The 17,005-nt window shown below is 36.2% G+C and overlaps 1 protein-coding gene across 5 annotated transcripts in view; it reads left to right on the top strand.

Moving 5' to 3' along the window:
• The window catches only part of ZEB2 (zinc finger E-box binding homeobox 2), a 131,905-nt gene that overhangs the window by 89,290 nt on the left and 25,610 nt on the right, over nt 1–17,005 (top strand). For all 5 annotated transcript variants that reach the window (XM_079925125.1, XM_079925124.1, XM_079925121.1 and 2 more), the window contains exon 4: nt 4,411–4,482. In XM_079925125.1, coding sequence (XP_079781251.1) covers nt 4,411–4,482 — 72 coding nt within the window. The remainder of the gene's footprint in view (nt 1–4,410; nt 4,483–17,005) is intronic.

Genomic DNA, 17,005 nt, shown 5'->3' with positions numbered 1-17,005 from the left:
TTGTAATTCAACCATCTAATCATTCCCTTTCGTTAAGTGTGAATGTGATTTCACACTTCTACCTGGTCAGGTAGCTTGCTTTCTTATTATTTAACAGCTAAGTACTTGATAATGATTCTTGCTGTTTGGTGGGAATCTCTGGGGAAGTAGAAATGGTCCAAGGCCAACTCTAATAAAAATAAGGTGAATTATATTCAAACTAAAACTTCAGATGCCACTGTGAAAATGGAAATGTCATGGTCTAAAATTCACTTAGGATGAAACATCACCAAGGTAGGAAATGATTAACAAACTAAAGGAGAATTAATCATGTCCCCCTAAACTCCCTCGGCTAATCTCTACTTGGTAAGGTGGCCTGTAAAATTTTTTTTAATGACCCTTCTAATTCAAACCTTCATGTCTCCTTAATCTCTGTTCCAAGACCCAGTGAGCGCTATCATGATTTACTCCACCTTATGTGTTTTTTCCTCACGATATATATAACAATAGCATTTTTATAAATAGGTGAAATGGGTGGGAAGGAAACAAGTACGCGTCTACCTGTATGCTATTGTGATGTCACAGACTATAAAACATCGAACATAGGCAGAGTAATTGTTTGGTGTACTGGAAGGAGGATAATAAAAGTACTTCCACTACTAAAGAACATTAAATGTGAAAAAAAGAAAAAAAAAGACTGATGGCAGTTTGGGTGTAGTGTATTTGTTTTTCGTTTTCCTAACATACTGTGCCAAGTTTTGTACTCTTTCTGTTTCCAATTTTGCTTTCGGTGAAGGTTTCTTGAATCTCAGCAGTCCCACACATAAACATGTATCGTTATATCCATTAAGACTTAAGGTTTTAGATTTTCAACTATGAGGGAGAACTCAGCCAAAGATGCTTGAAAGATAAATACGTTTAATTAGGGGCAGAGGATGATCATTAAAGGAAGTCTGACTGCTGCAGAAGTCATTAACAATCTTAAATGAAATTTTTATTTTTATGATAGCCATTTACATGTATAATAAGAGCCAATGATTCTTAGGAGCAGTGTGACAGAAACAGAGTGTGGCGAGAACTCATGTAAGACATACTATTTAAATGAGCTGGTGTTAGCTATTCATATTTGTTAATGAACTAGATATGCAGGGCTATAAGAATGAATGTTCTGATGCTTTAAATTTTAATATCTAGAAATCAAGGGTAAGGATCAATTACTAGAATTTCCACCCTTAAAGGAATAATTATTAACGATATAACAAATGTACAGCTCCAAGCTTCTGAAAAAAAAAAAAGTTTAATTTAAAAAAATTAAGATCAGTAGTTGAAAAAGGGCCAAAACAGCCATGTCAAGCTGTAGTAGTCTGTGATCATGGCAGCTTTTTGTGTTGGTCATGGATCATAATTCCAAATGCTTTAATATACAATAATCCATACGAATGCATTACAGACCCTGTTATCACCTGTAGTTAATGGTGCCTGTGATACAAATGAACAGGCTGTTCCTTGCTCTTACCTTTATGGTAAATAAACTAGCATTCTGGAGTCACAATAATTAAATAAAATGTAAATCCCTAATCTCATTTGGCTATTTGGACCAAGAAAGTTACCCAGCTATTACCTGTCTGGTTCTAATGATTAGTAATGATTTATTGTTCTTTTTTTTTATTGTTCCAAAAGTGCTCTGATGTGGTGCCTTGATGTCTAATGAAAAGAAATTGGTCTTAAAAAGCTACTCATTGTTTATCCTGACTCTTAGATAACACATTTTTCTTCTGATAAAATATTTTTCTTATTTATTGTTCAAAACACACAATATAGACAATAATTCTAATTCTGGTGCTGTTTTATTTAGTAGTGTTTTATCCCTGGTGCCTGGCTGTCTACCATCATACCTCAGCACATAGCTTTACTCTGAGATAAGCCCCCTCTCTTTTGCTCTCTCTCCCATGCTTTCTGTAGTTTGTCTGCAGGATGCAGGTTTTCCACTGAAGAGCGCAGTGGAGTTCTTACTGTGCCTTTCCGGTTCCAGCACAATCAAAGTTTTGTGTTTAGAATTGTCCTTGACATTCTTTCGTCCCACAATGGGGTGGACACAGTGTGCTGGAAACCATGACATCATTATCATTGACACAGACTTAAATAAATCACCTGCATCTTGGCCTCTTTCTGCTTATTCAAGGATTCTTCATCTCGAGGAAGAAAGTGCTCTTTATTTTTATAAACCTTCATCCCAAGGGTGACTGGAAAACGCAAACTTTTACAAGTGTTTTAAAAACAAATATACTATGTGGTTTTAGACACAGTATGCTGAGTCAGAGGTGTCTTGGGAAAAAAATGTTTAAGGTTAGGCATGAGGCAGAAAGACAGCCAGGATTGCCTTTAGTTCAGGGGGGATAGATACTCCTAACCCACGTTATGATGTCCTTCTGAATACGGATTCATGTGAAACTTAATTAAATAGGCATAGGCATAGTATTTAAAATACATACCTGAGCTTGATGTTCAAAAAAGAAAAAGCTTGCTGCTCAGTAAATTGAAGCAAAGTACATTCTGGGTGAAAGTGACACCATCTCAGTTGCACAATCTTTGGTAAAAGAGGGTTATAGCTAAAGTATTACTAAGTGCCAACTACACATGTGAATACGCAGCATTTAATAATTTGGGAAGCAACTACCTCCTGTAACTTCTCTTTACGTTTTCATAAGAAAATGACAATGAGGAAGGAAGTGCAGCAGAAATCTTGAACATTACCACTATTATGCAAAAAAAAAAAAAAAATGCTGTTAACTGTTTTCCCCTCAGTGACTTGATCTCTCAGATGGAAAACTTATGATTCTTCTGACTCTTGGCTACCAGAAATCACATGAGAGGAGCGAGGAAGAAAGACACAAAAGTTATATTTATATCTAGTACTGAACTTCTCAGAAATACCTTAATTTAATTCCTTGCAGAGACTAATGAAAATATCAGATGAGGGAGCCTTTTAACCAATCAGTTATTATAATTGACAATAAAGTATTGCTGTATATTGAACTCCTAAATGTTTTATGCAAAATGTCCCAGTGAAAATATTCCTTAAATAAGGGAGAAGTCCAGGGCCAAGAATGAATTTAAAGTGGTCGTAGAATTTAAACAAATATCATTCAAATTATCTGACTAGTATTATGCCCAGTGGCATTAAATTAGCATCTATTTATATCTGTGTACTTTACCTTAAGAGGCTCATAATTTTTCAGTTCTGATGCCATAAACAGATATGCTGCAGGATACTACTTGAAAAACATATATTTTAATTTTGTTGTAACATTTGCTAGAATCTGTTTTTCTACCAAATAATTATGACTAGAATGTGATAAGCAAAAATGGTCAGGATAAATTTGGGAATTCACAGAGTCCTATTTATAAAGTTTCTCTTGTTTTAAACAAAATGATTATCACAGAGAGATATTCATCCTGGATCGTGTTTGGTTCTCATTAGTATTGTTATTGTAAAAATAAAAAATTTAAAAGTCCATGTTTAATTTACTTTCTTGAAGGATTTTTAACTGTCAGCTGTCCTTCTCTGACTTCACATATTCTACAATTTGGTAGGCAGAAAATTTGAGAGTTCTCCTACTTTCCAGACTCTTCCCATTTTAAAATATTACAATTTTAGAAGATGACCTTTTATCATCTATAGATCTTCAACTTCAGTGTTACATATTTTCATCTTCATCAGAACCTTGAGCTGTTCTTATAGCTATGTTTTTCCTCAGAAAATGACTATGATTCCCCTACTGGGGAATTAACGGTAAGGAAGAAAGATATTTATGGAGTGGTAGGGAAAGGAATAAGGAAAATATGTTTTAGAAGTTTATATAAAACAGTGAAACAGGTGTTTTCAGTACCTCTGGGATGCTTGTTTTATAAACTGGGCATTTCAAGTTTTGGTATGTAGAATTAGGTTCTTTAAAATTTCGCTTGCATAGATTAGCACCATCATAGCTACTCCAAGGAGGGAAAAAAAGCATGAAAATAAAATAAGAAATTCTGACTTGTCTCTGATAATCCAGTGTTACCAGAGGCATAGCAGCCAGTGTGCCTCTTCGTCAGTACAAATACTTAGTTGCTTTTGACCCTTATTGAAAAAATAATATCTTTCCCCCTGTTTGTCACTAGAACTGCCACTAGAAGAAAAGCCTTTCGTTTGCCCCAAATAAGCACCTCTGTTTTTCACAGCTTGCAGTAATGCTTAAAGTAAATAAGTTCTTGTGCAGCTAGCACTGTTGGATTCATTCAGTTGCCTGAACAAAGCTATTGTTTAGAGGTTTACAACAAGCCTTTTCTCTGTTTCCTTTAAAAGAATCTTCCTTGTTCCTGTGGTAGGCATGCTTAGTATAGTAAGCCTTTCTACAATTTTCAAATGCTAAAGATAATCTTCCCCCACAGAAGAAATGAAGGAAGACTATGACACTATGGGGCCGGAAGCCATGATCCAGACCACAGTTAACAATGGTACAGGTAAGTAAGTTTACCACGCCAAGGTCATGTTTGTCCTGCGTCATGTGGATTTAGTGAGTCAGGGACAGAAACACTGACCCATCCATTTGTATGTCTGTGATTTAACAATTAAATCAGACTTTACAATTCTCTTGTTTTGTTTCAAATCAGAATTCTCTGTTTTGGTATTTTATTCAGCAAATATATCTTTTATTCTTAAACCCTAATTTGCCTGTGGAAGTTAAGAAAACTGAACTGGATTTTTAAAAGTATCTTTTCAAAGCCTGAGTTGGGCAAATTTCTGGTAGTAATTTTTATTTTAAGAGACTACATAAATATAATTTGAAAATTGTAATATAATATGCCTCTTCCAGTCACCCCTTGATATTAGTCATTGAGATTCAAACGATATGGTGTAATTTAGATTGTAAAATGTTTCTTCAGAACGACAAACCAAAATTCTGTGAATGTTCCTCATAAAAACTGATCACCTGAGTTCCTTTTTATCCTATCTTCATTTTATTTCTCAGTACCTTCTAGTTCCTCTAAATAATATTTTCCAGGCAAAAGTTGCATAAAGAATAGACAATTTCACTTCTTTTCAATGAAGCTAAGAAATTGCAGTAGGAAGGTAGTAAGCGGTGCTTTGTTTTATTCTGCTACTGCTGTAGAATGGAGTTTCAGGACAATTGTGACCTTCCATGTTCTTTTCCAAAAACTGAACAGCATCTCCTCTCACACCCTCTCACGTCACTAGTGCAAATTTACACTGACTCACTATGTTTATCTCTCTTTTCCTGGATAAGGCTAAGTATTTTTGGTGTTTCAAACAATCCTTCATACCACCATCAAAAATATTACCATAGTGCCCAGTATAAGGTTAACTTCTAAAGCAAAAGCCAAAAAAAAAAAAAAAAAAAAACCACATAACTATTTCCACTCAACTCACCAATGAAAACAAGTCACAGCTTTATGAAGTTTTAGAAATGTAAATAATTAAGATGATATTCATATCTCCCTTATGTCGAAACACATCACAATAGACTGTTCATGCTGTGTTTCTATTTAGAATGCTCTTATTAATAACTTACCACGCACTAATTTACATTCTTGGATATAAAATAAGAGAAATAATAGAAAACTATTGTAAATTTTCCTTCATTTGAATAATATCAATTTAAGGTACAAAAATGAAACTGTACAATATGGGATTATGGAAAAGGTATAGAATTAGGAACCTATAATCCTGATTTTTAGCCACAGCTCTGGCAATAACTAGATTGCAACCTTGGGCAAGTCAATTGCCCTTCTTGGCACTCAGTTTCCACATCTGAAAAATGAATAGATTGCACTAGTTACTTGTTAAAAATATTTCTAGTTTTAATATTCTGTGTTGTAGGGGTACCATCACTGTGTAAAATAGAAACAAGATAAAATAACTTCTTATAAAAACACAATAATAAAGAGATACCACAAATTAGATACTTTCTGTAATGTCCCAACTCATAGGATCAAAAATGGCTTCATGTTCCTTTTAAAGACAATTGTTAAATTTCAACCTCAAGCATAAATAAACTCTAATTTCATTAACTTTATAGGCATTTAAAGTGTCGCTATTCCACAAAGTGACAATTTACTAGCTGTTTTATACACTTAAGATCTAAAGTGGGGTTAATAAAAATGGTTCCTATTCAGAAGATTTAAAAATCAATTTCGAATATTCCTTCACATAGCCTTAAGATTCACCTTTTCCCATACTATTTACTATTCCTTATAGTTCATATGTATTCAGTCAATAAATAGATCAATAAGTATTCATTGAGTGTCTTCTGTCTATTCACTTTCGTGTGCACATGTTCTGGAAGATGGGCCAGGAAATCTTAGACATGGCTGTTATTTAATTTGGAAGATGAGACCAACACACAAGAAAAAATAATAAGCAATAAGTGAAAATATGTGATAAATATGCAACAAATAGTAGGAACTATAATTATTTCAAATTACAGAATATGAGCGATCCTATGGGGTGAACGTTCAGAAAAGGCTTCATGAAGGGGGTGAAATTTGAACTAAGTTCCTTTTCAGTAGTCGTGAAGGAGTGAGGAAGGTCCTTCTAGCAGAACAGGAGTGTGCAAGCCAAGGAAAGAAATTGTAATATCTATTCAGAGGATAGCAAGTAAAAGGATTTGGCCGAATCAGGGGGTCCTAGGAGGCAATTCATGGGAAATGAAGCTGGACATGTAAGTTAAATGTAAGTGGAGAATGTAAAGCAACAAACCAAAGAGTTTGGGGCATGTTATACTACCGTGATTTCTGTGAAGAAAAACTAGACTTTGAGAGACCAACTGGAAGTCATTGTAGTTATTCAGGTGTGACGTGACAGAAAGCCTGTCCTCGGGTGGCGACAGTGGTGAAATTAGTAACATGACTTCTTAACAACCAATTGATTCTCTGGGTGATGGAATCAAAATGGCTTCAGGATTACACATCTGCATGTTTAGAACATGGCAAATACTTGCTATTTCTAGATAAACAGAAAAAGGATCCAATTTTGAGAAGACCTTGAGCATGTCTTTAGACAAGTATTTTCATATAAAATTATATAAATGTGTATATATATACACATATATATGTATATGAATGTTCATTGGAAATGAGGAATTGAAACCCAGGAAGTCAGGGCTAGAGATAAAGATTTGAGAGTCATGCAAATATAGTCAGATGGTATTTAACATCATGGGACTAAGACATTTACAATAAATATACTGAAACACGTAGAAAGCTGAGGCCAGGGCTTCTGGTGAGTAAGGAGAAAAATCAAATTCATTAAAAGAAAAAAGATTAAGAGAGAAAAAAATTAAATATCCAGGAGACAAAGAAAGTTTCAAAAGTAGACAATGGTCAATTGAATCAAAAGATTCAAATAACTACGACTGAAAGAATGCTGAGCAAATACATTGGACTTGGTAATTAGGAATTTACTGGTGACCCTCAGCTTAGAACTCTGGCCTTTTAGAGAATAACACATATTTCTTCCCAACCATAAGTTTACTGCTTCTTATCCCTAGCATCTTTTTGGATGCTAAAAACATGTGGAATTGAAATAAGACATCTTTAATGGTTGAAGTTGCTTATTAATGGAGTATCTTTTCTCCCCACATAGGTCCTACTGATCAAGGTCAAGCTATTGGCTTGACCTTCCTCTCCAGCCATCCCAACCTATAGTGATATCTTCCTCCAATGAACTCTTATAGAACAAATCAGCTGACCTTGCTGTAGATGCTATAGTGTGTTGTAACTTAATATATTGTCTTTTCCAAATTAGACTGCAAACTCTGAGAACACAGATTGGTTTTAGGCTACCACATTGTCTATGAGAGTGCCTTAAAATTAATAGGGTCTCAACAAATATGTTTTTATTAGTGAATGAATATGGAATTCTTTAATATCAGATACATTTTTCTTTTTTAATCAAAGCAGAACAAACACATTGGAATAGATAAATTTTAAACCGGTTAAGCATATTTTCTGATAAAAAGTGTTGTTATTAACTGGAATGAGTTGTCAGGGGAAGTCAAAATGTCTCTATTATTTCTGGATATTCAACACACAAATTTCATTCCTAACTGAAAGTAAGGAAAAGACCTCTAAATTTCCTATGCAAGTCTACAAATCTATTACATAGTAGAATTTAACCAAGTTCATATCAATGAATAGAGTAGTCTTTTAGAATCTAAAAGTATCTCCTTCCTAGTATATTCTGCTGAATTAAAATCTGTAGAAACCACTCATTCTTTCTTAGCCTGACAGCATCATACACCTTCCTAAAGGCCATCTCTACCAGGAAGCCATCTGACAGTCTCCCACTCAAGATTAAGCACCCATTCTTTTGAGGGTCATTCTCTCTCATATTATAGTCACCTGCAGGTATGTTTCTCTCCACTAGATTGTAAACTATTTGAGGGCAGGAATGATATGGGATTTTGGTCACTTTCTCACCACAGACCCTAGAATGGTCCTGAGTCAGAAAGAGTTTTTGTAGAAATGAGAGACAAACAGCACTTGAACTTTCCTTTCCCATTTCTGGGTTGACATACTTTTGACAGCGGACCTAAAATAATCAATCAGACATTTTCATCTCCCATTATTCCAATCCCCCAAATGAGGAAGACTCAGTTACATTTGACTGGTCTCTAGCCTTCATGTCCTTCTCTGTTTAGTCTGTCCACATTCTTCCTATAACCCTTTTCTCATGGTCCAAATTCCCTTCTTAGAATCTTTAACTGTCCTTCAGTACCTATAAGACAAAATCTACATTCTTCAGACAGGTATTGAGTGCCATCCATTTCATACCAACAGTGTTGCATTCTAGTTAGACCAAATCCCTTGGTAATATCAAAAAAGAATCACATTTATACCAACCTCTGAATCTCTGCCCATGCTATCCGTTGAGACCCTAATCTCTCACTCCCATTCCTCCAATTATCCAAATTCTACCCACCTTTCTGTTCTTCAAGGCTAGCTCACCTCCCATTTCCTTAATGTGGCCATCCTTGAACACCCCCAAACCACATATATCTCTTCCTTGTCTGAAATCCCACAGCCCTCAGGTGCACACCACTAATTTTAGCATGTTGAATTGTTCCTCTTTATGTTGTTTGCACATATTTCACCTAGTTAATTTCATGGAGACAAGCAGTTTCTTGAGCTATGAAATAGGGGTAAATTAGTATGACCTTAGTATGTGCCCCCAAAATATTTGCTTTAATAAAAGGGCTAGTCCCTGTTTGCCTCAAAGTGCCTAGTACAGCAGTGAACACACATGGTATGCATTATGACTGGTAAAATGAATGAATGAATGAGCAAATGAAAGAATGAACGGATATTAGGTGGAGAAGAAATGGACTCTGAGAAAGGAAGTCACAATAGGTGAAAACGTTCCCTGTGAAGGGGATTAAGTCCAGTATCTTCAGAGAGTGAAACCAGGCTTTAAGTCTCTGAAATCTACTTGTTAAAGGCAAAGAAAAACAGACTATCATTACTTTTTTACAGCAAAGTTAGATTAGCAGCATAGCAAAATTGATCTACAGCATATAAAGCAGCGAAAGCCCTGATTTATAGTAATAACTTTCTACATTGCATTTAATGTTTCTATATTGGTTTTAATGTTTTAAAAATTTTAAATGTATGCTTTAACACGTAAAGAACACCTTTTCACAAAGAACTTTACATCTTCCAGATATTAATCTGGTTCAAAATCAGAATGAAATTATTATGTAGAATTTTTTTTTTTTTTTTTTTTTTTTTTGCGGTACACGGACCTCTCCCTGTTGCGGTGCACAGGCTCCGGACGCGCAGGCTCAGTGGCCATGGCTCACGGGCCCAGCCACTCTGCGGCATGTGGGATCTCCCCAGACTGGGGCACGAACCCGTGTCCCCTGCGTCAGCAGGCGGACTCTCAACCACTGCGCCACCAGGGAAGCCCCTATTATGTAGAATTTTTAAGAGTGTGTTTTAAAAGGTATTTTCTAAGAAGATTACAGAAATGGAAAAACTTGGGAGCATTATAAACATGAGTTTGCCAACATGCTAGTAGTAACAAGGATCTAACTTAGGTGCACGGTGATCATTAGCATTAATGTGTTTCCACGTGCATATCAAGACCTAAATAAGCCCCTGATGTTTTCCTCTTTGACTGTGTGAGAGTTATCTTTACTTAAACAATCTAGCACTCTTGTTTTAAAGGGCTATTAATAACCACCTGCATCTTTGCTGGGAAGAGGAAAACACCTTACATCTAGGAACTGGGTAAGGCCAGTTGAGGTCTTGGTTCTTAATCTTATATGACACAAGAAAATTATTGTCCAAGAACTAACTGTACTGACTGTAACTAACAGTCGTTAAACATGCTTCCAATATTTTAGGAATAATATATAAACGCTTTTACAGATAAAAAGGCAAAAGTTGTTTTGGGATGCTCTAGATTCTGGAGTCAGATAAACTACATTTGAATTTTGTCTCTACCAGTTACTAGTTACATGAACTTGAGTATAGAATAAGCCTTCATTCTACATCGGTAAAGTGGAAATAATGATTCCCTGTTTACAGAGTCTGACTGTAGCGATTAAATGGTATATCATTTTTAAAGGACCAAGTACAATGCCTAACATATACTAGATTCTCACCCTCTCTTGGTTATTTTTCTGGTTTGTTTGCATCTCCAAGTAAGCTTACCCATTTCTATTCATTAAGAAATAAATGCATTCTGAACTATTTCCTCCCTTTGTACAGGCTTTGTACTGGCTCCTCATTAATTAATTAATTCTCTAGAATACCAAAATACAATATTTAACACATTTGTAATGGAAGGACTAACCAGTCGATTCTGAGAACCTTGGCCAATTAAATTCCTTTGACGTCTTGGAAAACTACCCAGACAAGTTGTAGGACACATTTCTTTTCACTGCTCTGAGGTTGCATTTGAAGTTAAAATAGAAAGATTAAGAAAGAATAGCTTAGTTTTCTATCTCTCTTCATCTTTATCTAGCACCTTTTTTTTTAAATGTAGAAGAGGATTTAGTAGTATTTATAATGTTTGTGTATAAGGATGTTGAAAGCTCTCAAAGATTTTTCCTTCACTTGTTCACTGAGTAGCATCAGAAATCATATCTTTTTTTCCTTCTGTCCTGTATAACAATCAAATAAACAAATAATATTTGTCACTTGTTAACACCCACTCAACTATTTCCATTTGTTCTTTTCATAGTATTTGTTGTGTGCTGAATTGGAACTGAAGTTCAAGAAACAAAGGAAATAGAAGATAATAGTCCTATCCTTAAGGAATTCAAAGTCTTACGATGCCATTAGGAAAGACAAAAATCACAATGACATGAAGGCAAAAGTTACAATTATAGCTTCATTAGCTGTTCAGATCCATAGTCAATCTGGGAGACCCTACTAAGTACAAGGCATTTTTTTAGGCATCGTGAAAGATGTAGTGAACACTCACCGTCATTAATGACTTACATTCAATTGGGTAAAAAAACCAATGGAAGATGAATAAGAAATATGTGTATAATGTTTAGCACAATTTTAGGCATAATACATGTTCAGTTGTTGCTAGCTATTATTATTATTATCAGTAATGATTATAATAATACATGGATTAAGATGTTTTATTTGAAATACAGAAAGCTATGTAGGTTCAACTGAGAAGTTTTCAGTATTGCAGAGGGTTTCTGACAGAGAGTAGTGTCAAATATTAGAGACATGAAATTAGGGAGGTGACTTAAGAGACTGCACGTTTCAGAGAAGGTTTTCTCCAGGACAAAGTCTTGTCGAACATGCCTCTGTGCAAAAAAGAGAGACAGCGAAAATGGCTGAAAATGTAAAAGGAGACGAGGCGAAAGATGGAGTAGGTTATCGGAAGAGTTGTGAGGGAATAGCTTTGGATGGTAGCCTTGGCTGTGGGCAGAGACACATCTTTTTTAGCAATAAGATCAAAAGAAGAAGGGAGACTTGTAGAGAAATTTCTGTTGAATTTTAGGTAGTTGATGGAATTCACATCATTTAAGTTGCACTCTTTGAAGTAAGTAGGAAAAGATATCATCAGTTGACAGTATGGGAATGGGAATAGGGTTGGAATCTTCAGGAATGGAAATTTAGAGTAATTGCTGTGGACAATGTATGGAGATTCAATTATCATCATGAAAGAATATCCTATTTGGATAACATAGACAGAAACAAGGCTATACAATTATTTACATTTCTTTAAACATTTTTTATATTCTAGGAACAGAGAAATTGGGCTGGATTTTAGTTTGGCAAGGCCAGAATGACACAAGAACAAGGGGCGGGGATGGAAGTGATTTCCAGCTTCAAGGTGAACTGAGGCAAGCAAAATCAGAATGGGTGAAATGGCCTGAGGGACTTGTCAGGGCCTGATTATCACAATGAAGTACCTGTTTCAGGGGATGAGGAACTGAATGATGGGGTGGGGCGATAGGTTGAAGTCAGAGAGTGAAAGTTCCAAGTTTCACTCAGAGAGATGGCATTGTCCCAGGGTTAGCCATACCAAGGGGTGGCTGGCCATCCCTGTTGTTGGACTAGAGAAGATTAGAGCATCACACAGCCAGGATTCTGCACGGACTATCTTTTGAGTAATGAAATTTCCCAGAATGACAATAATGACAGCCTGGGGTGAACATATGCATGGGATAAGTGTCATTTTACTTGAGCTGTATAGGTTGTGTCCTGAGACATGATGGTGAAAATGGATGACATAGATTTCAAAAAATTACAGATTGGAGGCTTTTTGAGGGTCCAGGTTAAGTTTGCTCTTCCCCATGTTTCCCCTTGGTAGGTGCAGTGTTTATACAGCCTCGATGGTTGATAAGCAAGTTGCTTGTTGAAACAAAGCATAAATGAATAAACAAAGAAATGATGAACAAATGAATAAAATAGGCACTCTGGTTTGAAATGGGGGTATGAATGAAGGAGTTTGTTGACCCATCTGTGTGTCGCTCTGCGTGTTAAGACAGATGAAGGTGGGAATGGCTCTGCTGGAAGGGTCTGTGAGGGATGGAATATTATCAAGAGATGACACAGTTTCATTTAATCTGAAGAACTGGAACTCATGTAGGAGGACATCATTAAGCATGTGGGGGGATAAACAAGTAATATGTGAAATGGGAAAGCAAAATGAACCGTGAATAAAGTGTTTCTTGGTCTCTAGTCCTAACTTAAGCTTAAGACATTTTTTTTATTTACTAAAACCATAGTAATTAATATAAATTCTTCCTTTGCAAGATGTTTCATAAAGTTAGTTTTGAATTGAGTGCCTTTTGCAACATGATTAAAATTAGGAAATATCAGATTGAGAAAAATACAATCCCTAAATATTAAATGGAAATTTTAAATAGGCATCGTGAGTGGAGCATTTGAAGAACTTCCGTGATGTTTTCCATTTTACCCCAGTAGACTTAGGTGCGGGTCACTCAGTCAAAAAATAAAACAAGTGCATGGCATTCAGAAGAGCAAGGACATGAAAAGAAAAATAGAGAAAAAAAGTTTAAAATATGATATTTTATTTACATTGAAGTTGGCATTTACATTGCCTTTCTCCCTATTAATTTTACAGTGTTATAATGTTGTTGTTCAGAGCTACTTACAACGTCAGAGCAGTCATTGCAGCATCTAGGACCTATTCAAATTATATCCAATCAGTTAGGCAAGAAGAAAAACTAAAAAGATGGGGTTGTCTCTCTCTCTGTCTTTCTCTCATATGGACTCATTATGATATAGTGTAAAGAGTAACGGGTTAAGAGTCGGGATACATGAATTCCCCATCCAGCCCTACCAGAAATTATTTGTGTAATGTTCTATGAATCATTAGCTTTACTGTACCTTAGTTGTATCGTCTGTTAAGTGAGGACATTAGACTAGAAATTTTGGACTCCACCCACCCTACCCTTTCTTCTAATGAGATTTTACTGGGAAGCGTGAACAAAGGAAACAAAAAGCATGGTCTGTGTGAGTTGCCATGGGAGGGGGAGGTTCTCGGGTCTCCTGCCTCATGATCCTAGACCCAAGGCCAGGGTCCTGGGTGTGTGACCTGCAGTCACACAGGGGCCTGCACTGGAAGGGCCTTGCCCTTGGTTTGATGCTCTACTGCCACCATTTTGCACTGAGCCTGGCAGATTGTGTAGGCAATCCTGCTTCTACCTCACAAAAGGTGTTAAGATAATCTCTGAGTATGAGCAGGATAGGAAGGGGTGGGGTCAGGGATTCCCCGCCTGAAATACCACATATAAACACCAATTCTGTTCAAGTGTACAGGATCCTTTGGCAGTATCTTGGAAGCAACTGAGTCCCAGGTAAAGATCTAGACCTAGATTGAAAATCTTGTTTGAGCCAGAAACACCGTGATACAAGGTATAAGTCCCCCAAATTGGTTACAGGAGTGATAAGGTTAGCAGGCTAGCAGTCGGTTAAGCCTCTTTAAGCATGAATTTTGTGTGTCATATCATTAGTATAGAAGAAAGTGGAGAAAAGAGTGAGAATGTTTTTGTACCTTTGTTGTCTTCTTGGTTTATAGCTTCCAATTCCTCTTATTGCTCTTATATGGAGTTTAAGTTAAAATTTTTAATACAGCTAGCTTTCTTCTATGGGTAACAGTAGCCACACAAGTTGTATCATAAGGTATTTCTCAGCAAGAGTTGAGTTGGATGTATAGTGTTAATCAATTGTGCAAGATCAGCTTATCAGATAATCCAGTTAGTACCTAAATACTTAACAAGGAGAGAGTCCCGCTCTTATAAAGCATGTCATTTTCTTCTTGTGCATAAGATCAGTCACATTTTTATATGTTGGAAGTTTTGTCCTCCAGTCAGATCTGTCATGCATATTATCATTTTAAATTTTTTAAGTTAATTTCATACAATGAGTTTCTAAAAAGAAAGTATAGAAAGAGATACGTTCTGAGGAGAGAAAGACAGAAGTAGCACTTGGCAGGTTAGACAGGAGGGTCATTTTCAGACTATAATCAGTGTACACCGAGAACAGCCTGTTACTTCCTGGCGAATGAATGCTGCGGTTTTATGAGCTTTGTTTGCAGTTAGGAACAGCTATCTCCACTTCACAGCAAGAGTTCCCACAAGAAATAACTGATATCCCAAGCTTCTTGAGTGTCTCCTTCATTCATTCAGCAAATATTTAATAAGCACTGTTTTCCTTGTGATATTGTCTGTGGTTTCCAGGCACCTCTGAAATATTTTTTCTTAATCTGTGGATATGGGTCCTCCATCAGAAAACTGTGTTGCTTTGAGTTTTTAATTGAAAAGAATACAGATAAAACTCTCTAGGCCTAGCCAGTGAATAAAAAAGCAAATTGATTAGGGCAAAGAATTAATTGAAATGATGCAATTCTGAAACTTCGAAGATTCCCTAGAAAGCATATACTAGCTCATTTTACAGAAGAAGATATTGAGATTAAAAAACATAAGTAGCTGAGTCAAAATGAGTAGTCTAATAATTTTAAACCTGGTCTAATCATTCAATTAGTGGGCATTAGCTGTGTGCCTGACACTGCCCTAGGCACTGGGATAACAAAGGTGAATAAGACCCTCCATGCCTCTATCAGCTCATGGGCATGTAAACGAAAGATTATAATGTGATGTGATAAATTCAACAATTGAGATATGCAGATGATATTCTGTAGAAGGAGGGTATGAACTCAGGTTGAAATCATCAGAAAGGCTCCCTGACATGGAAGTAATTCTGCGCTGTTTCCCAAAACCACGTTACTGAATGCCTTATTTAGCCAGGGGAGACAGAGAATTGAATTCCCAGAGTAGTGATTCTTTAACTGGGCATGTATCAGAATCCCCTAAAGGGCTTGTTAAAACACAGATTGTTGATTCCATCCATTTAGGGTGGACCCCAAGAATTTGCATTTTGAACAAGTTCCCAGGTAATACCGATGCTGCTGGCCTGCGGACCACATTTTGAAAACCACTGTCCTAGAGCATCCTTAGGTGTCGTATGTCTCTACAGAAAGCATATGAAAGAGCACTGAATTACTGGACAAAAGTACCATACTTCATAAACCTCTCTAAAATATAATAAAATAGTCTGAGTCTTTTTGGTAATATACCAATTCCAAAATTTTAGGTTTCACAGGTATATGAAAGATAAACATATTATCTAACGGGAATTTTTGTTTTAAAGGCGTGGTGTTTGTACCAATACATAGCAATCAAAACTGTCTAAGGGTTAGTAGTCTCTAAATCTGATATTCAGAATCCCCTAATAAAAAATCTCACTTTAAAATTAGACTGTGTCCCTGACTGGGCTGCTTCCTGCAGTTTAGGGAGATATTTGATCCTGCATAGTACTACAGATTCTCATCCGTTTGGAACTTTTTCTCCTGAAGCTCTTACACATTGGGAACCCTCACTGGCATCTGAATATGTGCTCCCAGGAGAAAGCCATGTCAGAGCAGGCACGGAGAGACTGGCCCAGAAGCTGTACTAATTCCCAGGAAGCGAAGAAAACTTTGTCACTTTTGACCTGGCTTTACACACACCTCTGTAGCAGTCGGAGGCTCTGCTGGGCTGCCCATGTAGCTGTGTAATGAGAAAAAGATCATCTTCCCTCATGGTTGTTTTTAGATATTTGGTGCCAGTACGTATTTCAGAAGCCTTCTACAGAAGGGCACACGTGCATTTTTAATGATAAAATGCCTATATTACATTAATTAGTCAACTTTAAACAAAGTAGCCATGAGGATTTATATACCTCAACAAATGCTGAATATGGGCTTTCTTTAAACTAAACAATTTAATACAAATGACTAAATTAAAAATAATTTTCTGTGTTTTCTTACCCTCTAAAATGTTGAGAAAGAGACTGTTTTTCAAAAAGATGATGAATACAGTTACCTAGATTTCAGGTCCCTTTGCCTTGACATTTGAAGTGAGTAAAAGCAGATGATATGATAAATGCATAATTGCGATGTTAGACTGAGGAAGTGTGTGTGTCTCTG

This window comes from Stenella coeruleoalba (genome assembly GCF_951394435.1).
Source record: "Stenella coeruleoalba genome assembly, chromosome: 6".
Taxonomy (NCBI): domain Eukaryota; kingdom Metazoa; phylum Chordata; class Mammalia; order Artiodactyla; family Delphinidae; genus Stenella; species Stenella coeruleoalba.
This window is presented reverse-complemented; position numbering and strand designations above follow the sequence as displayed.